This window comes from Delphinapterus leucas, chromosome 14 (assembly GCF_059928025.1).
Source record: "Delphinapterus leucas isolate spDelLeu-1000000601 "Yukka" chromosome 14, BTC_Dleu_Yukka2, whole genome shotgun sequence".
NCBI lineage: Eukaryota > Metazoa > Chordata > Mammalia > Artiodactyla > Monodontidae > Delphinapterus > Delphinapterus leucas.
Genome location: NC_143142.1, coordinates 28,063,937 through 28,078,463, shown reverse-complemented (window position 1 = coordinate 28,078,463; position 14,527 = coordinate 28,063,937). Strand labels below are relative to the sequence as shown.

The window sequence follows — 14,527 nt, the reverse complement described above, 5'->3', positions numbered from 1 at the left end:
AGGATCCCACATGCCGTGGAGCAACTAGGCCTGTGCGCCACAGCTGCTGAGCCTGCGCTCTGGAGACTGCGAGCTACAACTACTGAGCCTGCGTGCCACAACTGCTGAAGCCCGCGTGCCTGGAGCCCGTGCTCTGCAACAGGAGAAGCCACTGCAGTGAGAAGCCTGCACACCGCAAAGAAGCATAGCCCCCACTCGCTGCAACTAAAGCCTGTGAACAGCAATGAAGACCCAACGCATCCATAAATAAATAAATTAATAAATTAATTAAAAAAATAATAAATAAAAGTGGCCAAGTAACAAGAGTGGGAGGTTGTGTGTTTTTTTTTTTAATAGAAGTATTCCAACAAGAGCTCCTGGAATATCACTATTTTATATCCCCTAATTAAGGAGCTAAACACCAACCAGCAACAGCTGCCACCATCATTACGCTGACAAACATTATGCCCCCACCCACAAGGTGACCTTCCCCCAGACAATTAAACCTGACTCTAGATCCAACCACCGTAAATATGATTTCTGATTTCTGGTGGCAGTTTTGGTTTTTTTTTGCAGTATGCAGGCCTCTCACTGTTGCGGCCTCTCCCGCTGCAGAGCACAGGCTCCGGACGCGCAGGCTCAGCGGCCATGGCTCATGGGCCTAGCCCCTCCAAGGCATGTGGGATCTTCCCGGACCGTGGCACGAACCCGTGTCCCCTGCATTGGCAGGCGGACTCTCAACCACTGCGCCACCAGGGAAGCCCTGTCTTATCTTTTTATTATACTAATTATACTGCAGAATGAGGAATGAAACTTATAATCCTCTAGTTGGCAACACTGCTCAAAATGTCCCAACTGATAGAGCCCCCATCACTTGAAGCACGAAAACCACTGTAAACGACTACGCTGACATTGCTGGATACTCCGGTACGTTAACGCCACTTCAGATCTGAAACAGACTAGAAAAACCTTCACGACCATTGAAAACTGGCAACTATTAATTTAGAAAAAAGGAAGAGGGATTTCCCTGGTGGTGCAGTGGATAGGAATCCGCCTGCCAATGCAGGGGACACGGGTTCGATCCCTGGTCCGGGAAGATCCCGCATGCTGCGGAGTAACTAGGCCCATGTGCCACAACTACTGAGCCTGCGTTCTAGAGCCCATGTGCCACAACTACTGAGCCCATGTGCCACAACTACTGAGCTCGCATGGCTAGAGCCCATGCTCCACAACAAGAGAAGCCCCCACTCGACTAAAGAAAGCTCGTGCGCAGCAACGAAGACTCAATGCAGCCAAAAATAAATAAAATTAAATCTTTTTTTTTTTTTTAAAAAAGGAAGAATCAGGAACCTGAAAAGCAGAGTAGTCTAAGACCTCAGGGCTGAAAGAGACCTGACAGACAATACTTTCCAATTTGCATGTTTGACAGAAGAGGACCCTAAAGCCACAGAAGCTGAAAGACTTACCCAACGTCACACCACTAATTAGCACTGGGTTTACACTGCACTTCAAATGTCAATAAATTTATACATTTCCATACTTACTGCCTTGTGACCTAAGAGCCAACGGTAATTTATAAAGGTTTTAGAAACCTGTCACTTTAATCTTTTATAAAATTTCCAAGATTTTGATAATAATAAATTGTAAAGATTGTGATAAAGCCTACAGATTCCAAAGATCTAAATACCACTACTAGCCAATACTGGCTCCATTATACTTATATCTTGGAGGGTAGTGGTCCGCAATTGTTATTTAAATATTTAAGGTAAAAAAGGAAAAGGATACATTAGCTCTTCTGGTCAGAATCACCCTGACCACTAGCCTTTAGCAATTAAAGGCCAAAACTAATGAATGAATATCCCAAAAGAAATAAGAAAATATTTATAAGTTAACAATCACAGGCAGTACACTAAGTTGTAAATATCAAGTATTACTCACCGATTCTTTCTCCACAATTCGGTTTAGCATGACAACTGCTTTGGTCTTTTGCTGCCAAACCATGAGCCAGAAATGACAACCTGTATTAGGAAGTGGACCCTGTAAGAACAGAGAAGGAAAAGTGGGTAAGAGAAAGGGGACAGAGTAAGGGTCCGAGGAAACTCCTTCAGGGAAGCTTCTCGTCTGAGAACAGTGTATCAGATCATAAAGAGTAAATCAAGACTTTAAATCCACTTGAACTAAAAACAGGTCTGTGCTAGTTAGGATTACTGATTATCAATGATCAAAACTGACTTTTATTTACTTAGGCAGAAAAGAAAATTTTTCAGGCTCTCAGGTGACTTTCAGAGTTGAGGGCTGGAGAACCAGGCTTGGGTAGGAACAAACGTCAAGACAAGATTTTGTCCAAAGAGGAGTGTGCTTGGGACAGTACTCCCAACCTGTCACTAACATCACCTGCTTTGCTGGTACTGCCATCCTAAGGTGGCTGTAGTACTCATGCACAACCTGTAAGCAAACCAGGGTCAAAATCACAGGCGCCAAGTTCTACGGGTTGTATTCTAGCTGTAAAGGAGGCAGGCAAAGGCGATTTCTGTCCCCTCCAGTCTCTGCCGCAGAAAGAGAGGCCCTGCCTTCCATGATGAGGGCAGCCCTGCAAAGGAGGAAGTCTGCGCCAGCACTGGCCTGCAACCAACCCAAGTTAGCTACAAAGAGAATTCCAGAAAAAGCGGAAATTTCAAAGCACCTGAACCACTATGAAACTGTTAATCTACAAAACCAGAGAATGTGTAACCTCAAGAGCAGAGTTAAAAGGGGTAACGGTGCATATCACAATACTGCCATGGGGAAAAAATATCAAATCATATTATGAATTTCCAATTACCTTCATATTTTGATTAATCGGTAGCACAGGGTAGAATAAAGGGCAAACAAGAGATGAGAAGGCCATGCCCAAACTTTAACTATTTTAAGTGAGTAAAGATTAACATGAACGAGGTTTGACTGTACCTCCAGTAACTCAACAAGCATTCACCTCACAGGACACTGAGAGGCCAGGTCTGACTAGAGCTTCAGCTCCACATTGAAAATAAGGCAATTCAAGTGGTGTTACACTGAAAGCAGCTTTAGGGCAGTTGTATCCCTGGTGTGTAGTGGGTGTTGGGTAAATATTATTTGAACTAATAAGCTCTAAGTTATACAAATGCTAGAAAGGGATTGGGAATCCTGAGGAGCTGCACCCTCAGGTTTGAGGGACTGTTCCCCTCCTTCGGTGCATGTTATCCAATGCTTGAGTTGCTTCCAAAACCAAACAGTGTGAAGGTAAAAACAGCAATGAGAAGAACCCCAGTAAAATGAATGCTGTTTCTTTTGTCTAAAAAAATGGACAGATCAGTTCACCAACGAAGTTGCTCCTTAGCGTGTTCACGCACATGTGCGCATGCGTGCACACAGACAGACAGACACACACACACACACACACGCACATTCTGTTAGTGGTTCTGAAATGGGAGAGGGTTTCTCAGCCCTTCCACTTACCAGCAATACTACCTATTTTTCTTGTGCAAAATGGAGATCTATACCAAGGGACTGATATATACGTTTTTAGTTTTCATAAAACTCAGAGGGAAAAGATGACAAAAATAATAAGCAACAAAGGACAATGAGAACAACTGCAGTTTTAATAAACACTTAGCATCTTTGGTTTTCTCTATCTTTTGAAATATTTTCTGTGCGTGTTCTCTGTTCTAACGTACTAGATACAAAGGCAAAAGCAGTCTCAGATGTCAAAGAGCTTACGACAGAGGCAAGGAACGGAAACACATCAAGCACCACAACAGTAAGGGGTAAACCATCAGGTCTGCAGGAGTAGGAAGGATAGTGGTGCAGAGCCTTAAAAATGAGGAGGGCACTGACATGGGGGAAGGAAGGGTAGGGAATCAGGATCCATTCCCAGCATAAGGCAAGGCATGTGCAGGTTTAGGAGACATCTGGGAAAAGACAGTTAGATTGCTGAGGGCAACATGGAGGTACGTGGTAGGAAACTGCACCTGCAGAACGGGAGGGTCTCGAATCCAAGAAATAGTCACCAAACTCTTCTTTAAGGAGTAAAGGGATACGACCAGATTCGTATGTCACAAAAAATAATTCTAGTGGAATTGTTAAAGATGGATTAGGGAGGACGGACTGGTGACAAGGAAATAAGTTAAGAAGCTACCACTTTGGTGCGGATAAAATTCAAGAGAGCTCTGAAGAAGGGCAGGGCAGCAGAACAAAGGAAAGCAGAACAAAGGACACATGAGGAGGACAGCTTTAACCCATATGAGAAAAATAGGAAGGGGGCTGGCATGGTTTAAAAAAAAAGAAAAAAAAGAAAGAGTTCGACATAGAAAATGCAGAATTTGTGACATCAATTGGTCACGTGGGTAAAAACACCCATATGGATGTTGAAAAATATAAGGCAGGGGGTGGAGGCAGGGGTGGAACTCTGTCAGGACACAAAAAAGCTCTCCAACATGGACAGGAGGTTTAAATGGGATCACTAGGGTATGAGTCAGGCATTTTCTTTTACGTGATGAGATTTATAATGTTTTATAAAAGGGTTATTACTATCATTACTACTACCAATAAAAAGCAGTAACAAATGCCACAATAAATACTCCAGGGACTACTCACCACAGTACCAGACACTATATGAGTTTTTATCAGCATTGTTCTATAGATAATAGAGATATATATCAATAATATAGGTACACACTTGACTCTTGAACAACACGGGTTTGAACTGCAGGGGTCCACATATAGGCAGATTTTTTTCAATAAATATACAGTTGGCCCTCTTATCCATGGGTTCCGCATCTGCAGAATCAACCAACCTCAGATGGCAAACTTAATACATGATCCATGATTGGTGGAATCTGTATATGTGGAATCCCAAGGACAAAGAAGGACAACTATGCACTTGAGCACCCATGGGTTCTGGCATCTGCAGAGGATCCTGGAGGCAACCCCCCCCCAGATACCAAGGGACGACAGTACAGGCTTGGGGAATAAGTAATGTGTCCAAGGTCACACAGTAGTTTCAAGACAGCAGATCTGAATAATTAAGAGCAGAACCATGCAGTCTATGGAGACCGTGTAGCTTCACATCCTGGCCTCATTCCACTTGTTGCATGGCCTTGGTAAAGTTATTTGAAGTTCCTTTGTCTTTTTAGGTGATTCCTCTTGTTAACATAAGGATAACAATAGTATTTACCACAGAGGGTTATCCTGAGGCTTAAATTATACAAAACATAAAATATAGAACAGTGTTAAAAACTGCTAGCTGTTACTATTTACAACAGCCAAGACATGGAAGACATCTAAGTGTCCATCTACAGATGAACGGATAAAGAAGATGTGGTACACATATACAATGGAATACTGCTCAGCCATAAAAAATGATGAAATAATTCCATTTGCAGCAACATGGATGGACCTAGAGATTATCATTCTAAGTAATTCAGACAAAGACAAATACTATATGATATCACTTACATGTGGAATCTAAAATATGATACAAAAGAAATTATTAAAACAGAAACAGACTCACAGACAGAAAACATACTTATGGTTACCAAAGGGGAAAGGGGAGAAGGGATAAATTAGGAGTTTGGGATTCACAAATACACACTACCATCTATAAAATAACAGGATTTACTGTGTAGCTCAGGGAACTATATTCAGTAACTTGTAATAACCTACAACAGCAAAGAATCTGAAAAAGAAGAGATATAGATGTATGTGTGTGTATATAACTGAATCACTTTTTGTACGCCTGAAACTAACACAGTACGGTAAATCAACTATAGTTCAATAAAATAATAAATAAAAGATTGCTAGCTCAGGGACTTCCCTGGTGGCACAGTAATTAAGAATCCGCCTGCCAATGCAGGGAACACGGGTTCGAGCCCTGGTCCGGGAAGATCCCACATGCCATGAAGCAACTAAGCTCGTGCGTCACAACTACTGAGCCTGCGCTCTAGAGCCCGTGAGCCACAACTACTGAGCCCATGTGCCAAAACTACTGAAGCCCACGTGCCTAGAGCCCATGCTCAGCAACAAGAGAAGCCACCACAATGAGAAGCCTGCACACTGCAACGAAGAGTAGCCCCCTCTCCCTGCAACTAGAGAAAGCCCACGTGCAGCAACAAAGACCCAACACAGCCAAAAATAAATATATATATTAATTAATTAATTTAAAAAGATTGCTAGCTGCTAGCTGTTAATTTTACTTCCCACTAGGATGTGAAGTTCATAATGGCACTTTTTTTTTTTTTTTTTTCTTTTTTGCAGTACGCGGGCCTCTCACTCTTGTGGCTTCTCCCATTGTGGAGCACAGGCTCCGGACGCGCAGGCTCAGCGGCCATGGCTCACGGGCCCAGCTGCCCCGCAGCATGTGGGATCTTCCTGGACCGGGACACGAACCCACATCCCCTGCATCGGCAGGCGGACTCTCAACCACTGCGCCACCAGGGAAGCCCCCATAATGGCAGTTTTATGAATGGCTGTTTTATTCAAACGATGCTGCCACAAAGTAGGTACTCAAAGCTTTGCTGGATGAATGAACATCCAACGAAGCAGCCAGACTGGGATTCAAATACAGATACTATGAATCCAGAGTTTACCCTCTTTCTTAAGATACAAAGGTTCAAAATGTGGTCCCAGGGAGTTGAAGTGATGAGTGTAGACTGGACAGAGGAAAAAACCTAAGTCAGAATCTTGAGAAACAACTGCATTTTTAGAGACTAAAGATGAGAAAGAGGAATGGATAAAAAAAGACTCGAAAAAAAGAGAGAAAGAAAGGGTGTGATAAGGAATCTAGGGTAATTATTCTTTTCTGTTTTTTATCATTATGGTTTTTTCAAATAGAAAGTAAATGTTTTTAACTCTAAAAATGAGTTTATTAAAAACATGAATGCACATAATACTTCAAATATTACAGAAAATGGGAAATTAAAGTCTCTCTTTTTTCCTAATTTCCAGAAATAATCAGTAAGAAGAGCACGTGTATAATTTATTTAGCCAGCCCCTTGCAGACTGCTTCAATTCTACTATTTCTGGCCCTATGCTATTAAAATGAAGTTGTAACAAACATCCTCACATGTATCTTTATGTCTTTACGTATTAGACCCCTGAGTATTATAAACTTTTAAATCTCTGCTGATCTGACAGGAGAAAAGTGGTAACCGATTGCTGGTTTAAATTTATATTCCCTAATTACTAGAAAAGTTGAGCATCTCTTCATATGTATATTGTCTATCTTTATTTCTTTTCTTTGAACTGTGAATTTATGTTCTTTGCCAGTTTTTTTCATGAACTGTTTCTCTTTTTCTTTTTGATTTACAGGAGCTGCTTTACTTCAAGTAAAAAAGAGTGATTAGGGCTTCCCTGGTGGCGCAGTGGTTGAGAGTCTGCCTGCCGATGCAGGGGACACGGGTTCGTGCACTGGTCTGGGAGGATCCCACATGCCGCGGAGCGGCTGGGCCCGTGAGCCATGGCCGCTGAGCCTGCGCGTCTGGAGCCTGTGCTCCGCAATGGGAGAGGCCACAACAGTGAGAGGCCCACGTACCCCCCCCAAAAAAAAAAGAGTAATTAATTCTTGTTTCCTGTGAATTAGAGATAGTCTAACAGTTCATAGTTACATTAATTTGAATATCTTCTTACCATTTTCAACGGTTTTCACTTTCAGTAACAGGTTATTCTGATCTGAAATGGGTTCTTTAAAAATCTCAAACATTATAAATATACAGCTTATCTTTTTAAAAATTTAAGTATAGCTGATTTACAATACTGTGTTAGTTACACGTGTACAGCAAAGTGATTCAGTTACATACATATATTTTTTCAGATTATGCTCCATTACAGGTGACTGCAAGATACTGAATAATACAGCTTATCTTTTGAATATTTAAAATTCATTAACTGAGGGAAATGAGAGCACTGTTAATTAAATCTATTATTTGATAAACAAAGGGTAGCTGGTGTGGATAAACCAAAATCATTTCTGCTATCTCAGAGTGGAAGAAAAGTGCTGCTGGAACATGGGTGTGGCCGGTGTGCTGAGATGCAATCGGGCAGGGGGCCAAAGGGGCAGCAGGCTCTTGGGCCGCCCTGTTGGTTGTCTGGGCACCTGGCTCACACCCTCACCTGCCCTGACATCCAAGGCCTGTCCACACTCTGAAAATACACGCCAGGGCGGGGCAGAGAAGAGCTTTCAAAGGGCCTCTCGTTCTGATTCAAGTGATGTAAAGAGAAGCAGAAGGTAACAAAGCATCAACAAACCAAGGCTTTGTACCAAATATTCAATATAAAGCAAGGAGAACAACTGGCCAGAAGAGAACCGGCCTAGCCAAATTTCATGAACAGCTTTCTTTCAGAGAACGTGTAACACTGAAGATTACTTTTATCTGAAATATACACAGCTGCAAAACATTATAACACCATTCATTACATAACAACAGAAAAAACTGAAATAGCATTTCATCTCCAAAAGAAGTCAGGACACACTTCTTGCTGGTGTTTTAAAGAAGACCAATCACAAGAATGGCGGTCAGGCATCGGCTGCACATCACACCACTTGCCTGTGTTAAGATGTAACTCCTCTGCGCCTCTTCTATGTCAACTAAGCTGGCATTAATATAATCATTTTCAGCATTTTGCAGTTTAACACGACTGTGATCATCTGAAACAGAGCATGACAAATCATACCGTCATTTCACACTTGCATTTCTTTTTTATTTTAATATTAATTTTCTGGATATTTATAAAATGATAGAAGAGACAAAGAAAAATAAATTGGCACCCAGTAGAGTCAAATCCCAAATTACTCCCCTTTTTACTATTTTTTAAAAAGATTATTATTTTTGGCTGCATCAGGTCTTAGTTGCGGCACGCAGGATCTTTGTTGAGGCATGCAGGATCTTTCATTGCAGTGCACGGGCTTCTCTCTAGTTGTGGCACGCAGGCTCCAGGGTACATGGGCTCTGTAGTTTGCGGCACACAGGCTCTCTAGTTGACGCACGCGAGCTCAGTAGTTGTGGTGCATGGGCTTAGTTGCCTCGCAGCATGTAGGATCTTAGTTGCTTGACCAGGGATCGAACCTGCGTGCCCTGCATTGTAAAGCGGATCTTTACCACTGGACCCCCAGGGAAGTCCCCCAAATTACTCACTTTTTTTAAAAGAAAGTACAAAGATGAAATCCTTTTGTTTGTTACTGTGTGTTAGAAGGAAGTGCTTCTGTTAGTGGTAGCTTAGCTGTTGTTTAACTAGAAAAATTGACCAAAGAGTAAAACATAGTAAAAGAAATAAAGCATCTATCTTCCTAAAAGTAAAAGGATGGTTAAGCTTCTTGATGCCTAAGAACTAATAAGTCTACCTACAAAAAACAATGGCCTTGGGCTTCCCTGGCGGCACAGTGGTTGAGAGTCCGCCTGACGATGCACAGGACGTGGGTTCGTGCCCCAGTCCAGGAAGATCCCACATGCCGCAGAGCGGCTAGGCCCGTAAGCCATGGCCGCTGAGCCTGCGCGTCCAGAGCCTGTGCTCCGCAACGGGAGAGGCCACAACAGTGAGAGGCCAGCGTACCGCAAAAAAAAAAAACAACAAAAAACAACAATGGCCTCAAATAAATAAGACCAGATCCCCACAATAACTACATTTCATTTTCTTCATTCAACAGATGTGCATTCAACTATATATAAATAATTTTTAGCACTTAATTATATAATTAGATCAAGTGCTAAACTATATTTAACACACTTGGAATATTCCAATTCTTTAAAAGACAACTAAAGATACTTCATTACTTAGACTGTGTTATAACATTTTAGATATACTAGTTTTTTAAAGTGAAAATCTCACAGATTTAGAATTGATGCTAATTTAAATACGTGGAGCACAAAACTTTACCTATATCATTTTGGAGGGAAGAGAAGAGAAACAAGACACTGCGAGAGGAAGCACACGTATAATAACAGAACTAGTGTTAACTCAGAATTCTAAATATATGACAGGCAGAGACATATGACTAAATTATAACCTACATGCATGTTTGATGTCTAACTAGAGAAAACGTTCTATTGTAAACTGCTCCCCTCAAGGCAATACCAAACAACCATTCTCTCTCCCACTTTTAAAATAAAAAAACTGTTCACATTACCTCCATGTGAAAGAAAATGTTAAATGGCTTTAGTTCCACACATCAATTTATGTGAGATGTTTCTGCTGGATTGAACCCAAGACCTCTGTAAATATTACACGTCATGTACAAACAGGAAAAGCGAAGGTCTTGTTATAGTAAATCACTTATACTAGTGTTCTCGGAAAGATGATGTCAACAGTCACTTTTTTTTTTAACAGTCATTTTTTTTTTAACAGTTTGATCACTCTTTAACTGTTATGTGAGAGAGTAAAGAAGTCAGCTACATAATTAACAAAATAAAGACCATACACCTCCTAGATAACACTTATCAGAAGAATAATGCATGCTTTTAGAACGCTACACAATCCCTAAAATTCAAGTTCCGCCAACATATAATACCAAAGGAACGTATTTCCTCATGCTGTAATCACAGAAAGAACGGAAACCCCGGAGACTAATCATATCTATTGCACAAGTGAAAAAAGCAATTTGGCAAAAGAAGCAAGAATCCATAGGCACTGGGAAGGTTCCCCTACAGGGCGCTGGGAATTCAGTTATCCGGCAAGTCATCCAGACCCTTCCATAAGCCTGGAGAAAGACCTCAGGGGTGTTTTAAGGGTATCTGATACCCTGCCTTCAGGACTTTGAACTGGGTTCACTGTTATTTTCTCTCCAGTGTTAACATCTATACCTGGTGTCACTCCAGCTCATTAAAAACATGAATCACACACCCCCAGATCCGTTCCCTGGAGCCCGAGTGCTGACCAGTAGGGGAGCAGGGCGTTACCTGAAAGGCACCCCCCAAAAGGAAGGTAATCCTTGGGAAAAGTCTAGCTATTTAGAACTGGCTACAAGTGTTGGCTGAACCTATGTTTTCTCCTCAGGACTGATATTTTTCAACTTGCAGCTACATCTAACATCATTTTAATTCTTCTGTTCCATTAAGAAGATTAATAAAAAATGCAAAGCATGTAACTTTTTGATTCAGAAGAGAATCTGTGTAGAGTAAAAAACGTAAGAGTTTCTTGTGTTAAATAAAACATATCACTTTAACACTATCTACCAAGGTAAGTATAAACATTTCAGGAAGTGAAACTATCAAAGCCTTTTTATGAGTAATTGTGACTTAATGATTTATATTCTCTGGCAATGATAACAAAGAGAGACAAAGCCTCTTTTCCGATGAAGAACCACTTACTGTCTGGTCTGAAATATCTGTGAGGGTGACATGGGTCCCCTTAACACTTGAGGTCAAGTGTCTCCTCTCCCTGCCCGTCACGACTGGTCAGCCCCAAACCTGTGAACAGTTCACTCCAAACCAAACTTCTGACTTCTGAGTTAGAAAAAAACCCAGGAAGTTACAAGCTTTCTCCTCTCCCCAAAGAGTTGATCCTGCCTAAGAATCTCTGAAATGAGACTACCAGGTCAGAGTCCCACAACATCGGGGCCATCAGCACTTTATCATCATTCTAAGTGTATGGTTATCCCCCTCTTCCTTATCTTTTAAAGGATGCAGCAAAGGGAGAAAATGAAGATGATTCAAACTGTATTGCAGGAGAGGCCACAAAAGCAACCAAACCACACCTCACAGGAAATCTGATTTCTCAACATCTAATAACACCACCAGCAGGACGATCAAGAATGCATACTTTTCTCCACAGTGGCATCATCGGGGTGAGGGAAGAAATGCACACCCCATGGACTGTGGCAATGAGCTGGATTAGGCAAACTTCCAACCATGAGTCCCCGCACCTCCCACCCGCAAACAGCCTGTTTTCTGAGAAATGGCTTCATCTGTCAAGAAATGACTGACTCTAGCTGTGGCCTGAGCTGACAACACAGATTAGCTTCCTCTTTCAATACTGTCACAGTGAGCTTTTCCCCCCCCCCACCCCCCACCCCCCCAGTTTCACGTTTTTTCATTATTGTAAAGACATCTCCTTATGGAAAGTCTTCCAGGTCAAACAGGAAGGGCTCACATTTATGCCGAGGCAGAGATCAAGAACAATGAACAGAAACTGGGCAGAAGACTGACTATCAGCACAGCTTTAACAGACTTCCTGCTTCAGGCTCCATTCTCAATGGGGGACAGTAAGCGTTCGGCACTGATTTCCACACCATGTGGCGCTTCCCAGCCAAGAATGTAAGCATCTGACAGATGTGTCAACTCTCTTTAATTCTACAAGTAGATACTGGAGACACAACATGAATTTTCTCTCATAAATCAAGCAATGAGCCAAAAGCAAAGCTAGGGCTAAAACCCCGTCAGCATTGACATGGCCATGTTAGTGGAGAAGAAACAAGCCATCGTGCAGAGGGTCAGCATCTCAGCTGTCTCCTCAGCAAAGTAAAACCATACGAGCTGAACGGTTCCTTTTCTGACGACATAACCAACCACAACGGCTGTGCAGGACTTTTCACTCCTGGGACGTGTCAGGTGCTCGCTGCTCTCCACCCTCACCCCTCATACCCTGAGTCGTGTTGTGCACGTTTTGCTGACACTCGGGCCAGTCAAGTCATCAGCCTCGATTGCACCCTAGAGAAGCAGCAGCAGAGGCCCAGAGACGCCCCAGATCCTCCCCGGCATCGCCGCCCACCCTGCTCTTTGCCTCAGGGATGACTTCCGCCTCCATCTCTGCACACACACCTCACCTCTTGAAGGCCTGGCCCAGGACTTCCCTTCTCTGATGGAAGCCCCCCTCCTGCACATCCCGCCCACCAGACGATGTGCTCTTTAAACTGACCACCTTCCACACCTGGTCAACACATACATGCCAGGAACCAGGCAACCAGGACAGAGAGATAAGACATTATTTGTTTCAAGCTTTTTAAAAGAAAAAAAATCCTATCAGGAAATAAGTCCTAGTGCCGTACCATGCTACGCTGAGTATGGTGGGAGCAGGCCAGGGTAAGAGGAGGGGAGGGGGCTTCCAGCAAGAGGAGCAGCAGGAAGAGGAGCACAGGGGCTGCCTAGAAGGACCAGGAGGAGGAGAGGCTCTGGCAACTCCGCACGAGCACCTGAGCTTCAAGGAAAGAACAAACAGCGGACAGAGGACAGGCTGGAACGAGGACGGCCTGACACTCGGGCGGTCCCATCCATCGGGGCCCGTGGCACAGCCGCATGGACCGGCCACCAACAATGCTGTGTGGAGCACACAAGCGGGCTCAGCCTCCTCCAAACGAGGGGCCAGCTGCCTGCACATATCCACCTCTCTGAATCCATCATGATTCCAAGTTCCTAAACTTGACAGGACAGTGTTAACTGGTTAAATTCTGCCTCCACACATCCCCAAACTGAAAAGGGCACCTTGAACCCACCCCAGAGTCTCTGAGATGGAAAGACTGGGAGGTGTCCTTACAAAACGGGTAAAAGTCACCACTGTCGCTTGAACACGGACACCTTTCCTCTTCGACAACATCTATAAAACAAGACATGGGACTTCCCTGGTGGCGCAGTGGTTAAGAATCTGCCAGCCAATGCAGGGGACACAGGTTTGAGCCCTGGTCCGGAAAGATCCCACATGCCGTGGAGCAACTAAGCCGGTGCACCACAACTACTGAGCCTGTGCACTAGAGCCCGCGAGCCACAACTACTGAGCCCGCGAGCCACAACTACTGAGCCCGTGCTCTAGAGCCCACGAGCCACAACTACTGAAGGCCGTGCACCTAGAGCCTGTACTCTGCAATACGAGAAGCCACCACAATGAGAAGCCCATGCACCACAACAAAGAGTAGCCCCTGCTCGCCGCCAACTAGAGAAAGCCCACTTGCAGCAATGAAGACCCAATGCAGCCAAAAATAAATAAATAAATTAATTAATTAAAAAACAAGACACAAAACGCTTTGGTCTCACACAGTCAGTGAGCAGCTCACCACTTTCCTTGAAGCTCAGATCTCTCCTTCTAGGAGAAAGGAAGGGAGAGGGGGTTGGGGGACGAATGGTGGTATTTCCCTTTCATCCACAAACCCAGGCCCCTGGAACCCATCCACACTCCTGGGGAGCTTACCTTCTCGCAAAGGGAGACAGCAATAAGCAAAATAATTAAGTATTTTTATTACATGTTATACAGTAATAAACCCTATGGGAAAAAAAGAGCAGAGTAAAGGGCAGCTGTGCTGGGAAGGGGGGCAGGTTGCAATTCTAAACAGGTGGTCAGGTTGGGCCTCACTGTGACAGTGACACTGAAGCAAAGACTTAGAGGAGGTCAGCCACATGAATATTTGGGTCAAGAGTGTGCCACGCACAGAGAAGAGTGAAGGCTTTGTGATGGGTACGTGCCTCACGTCTGGGGATGGCGACTGCGGCACAAGCCCCGTGAACAAAGGGAAGAGAAGCGCCTGAAACTTAGGTTCAGAGTTGAGAGATCCTGTACTGATTCATTAGTCTCAACTCCTAAATCCAACTATCAGAGAATAGAGGCTTCTACTTCC

General features: G+C 43.5%; 1 protein-coding gene across 6 annotated transcripts in view; it reads right to left on the bottom strand.

Moving 5' to 3' along the window:
• Nucleotides 1–14,527, bottom strand: part of PTPN2 (protein tyrosine phosphatase non-receptor type 2) — a 77,315-nt gene that overhangs the window by 26,706 nt on the left and 36,082 nt on the right. For 5 of the 6 annotated variants that reach the window (XM_022551544.3, XM_089894884.1, XM_022551543.3 and 2 more), the window contains exons 3-4: nucleotides 8,538–8,638; nucleotides 1,918–2,016 (exon numbers count right to left, since the gene is read on the bottom strand). In XM_022551544.3, coding sequence (XP_022407252.1) covers nucleotides 1,918–2,016; nucleotides 8,538–8,638 — 200 coding nt within the window. The remainder of the gene's footprint in view (nucleotides 1–1,917; nucleotides 2,017–8,537; nucleotides 8,639–14,527) is intronic. The other variant, XM_089894886.1, reaches the window with a different exon arrangement.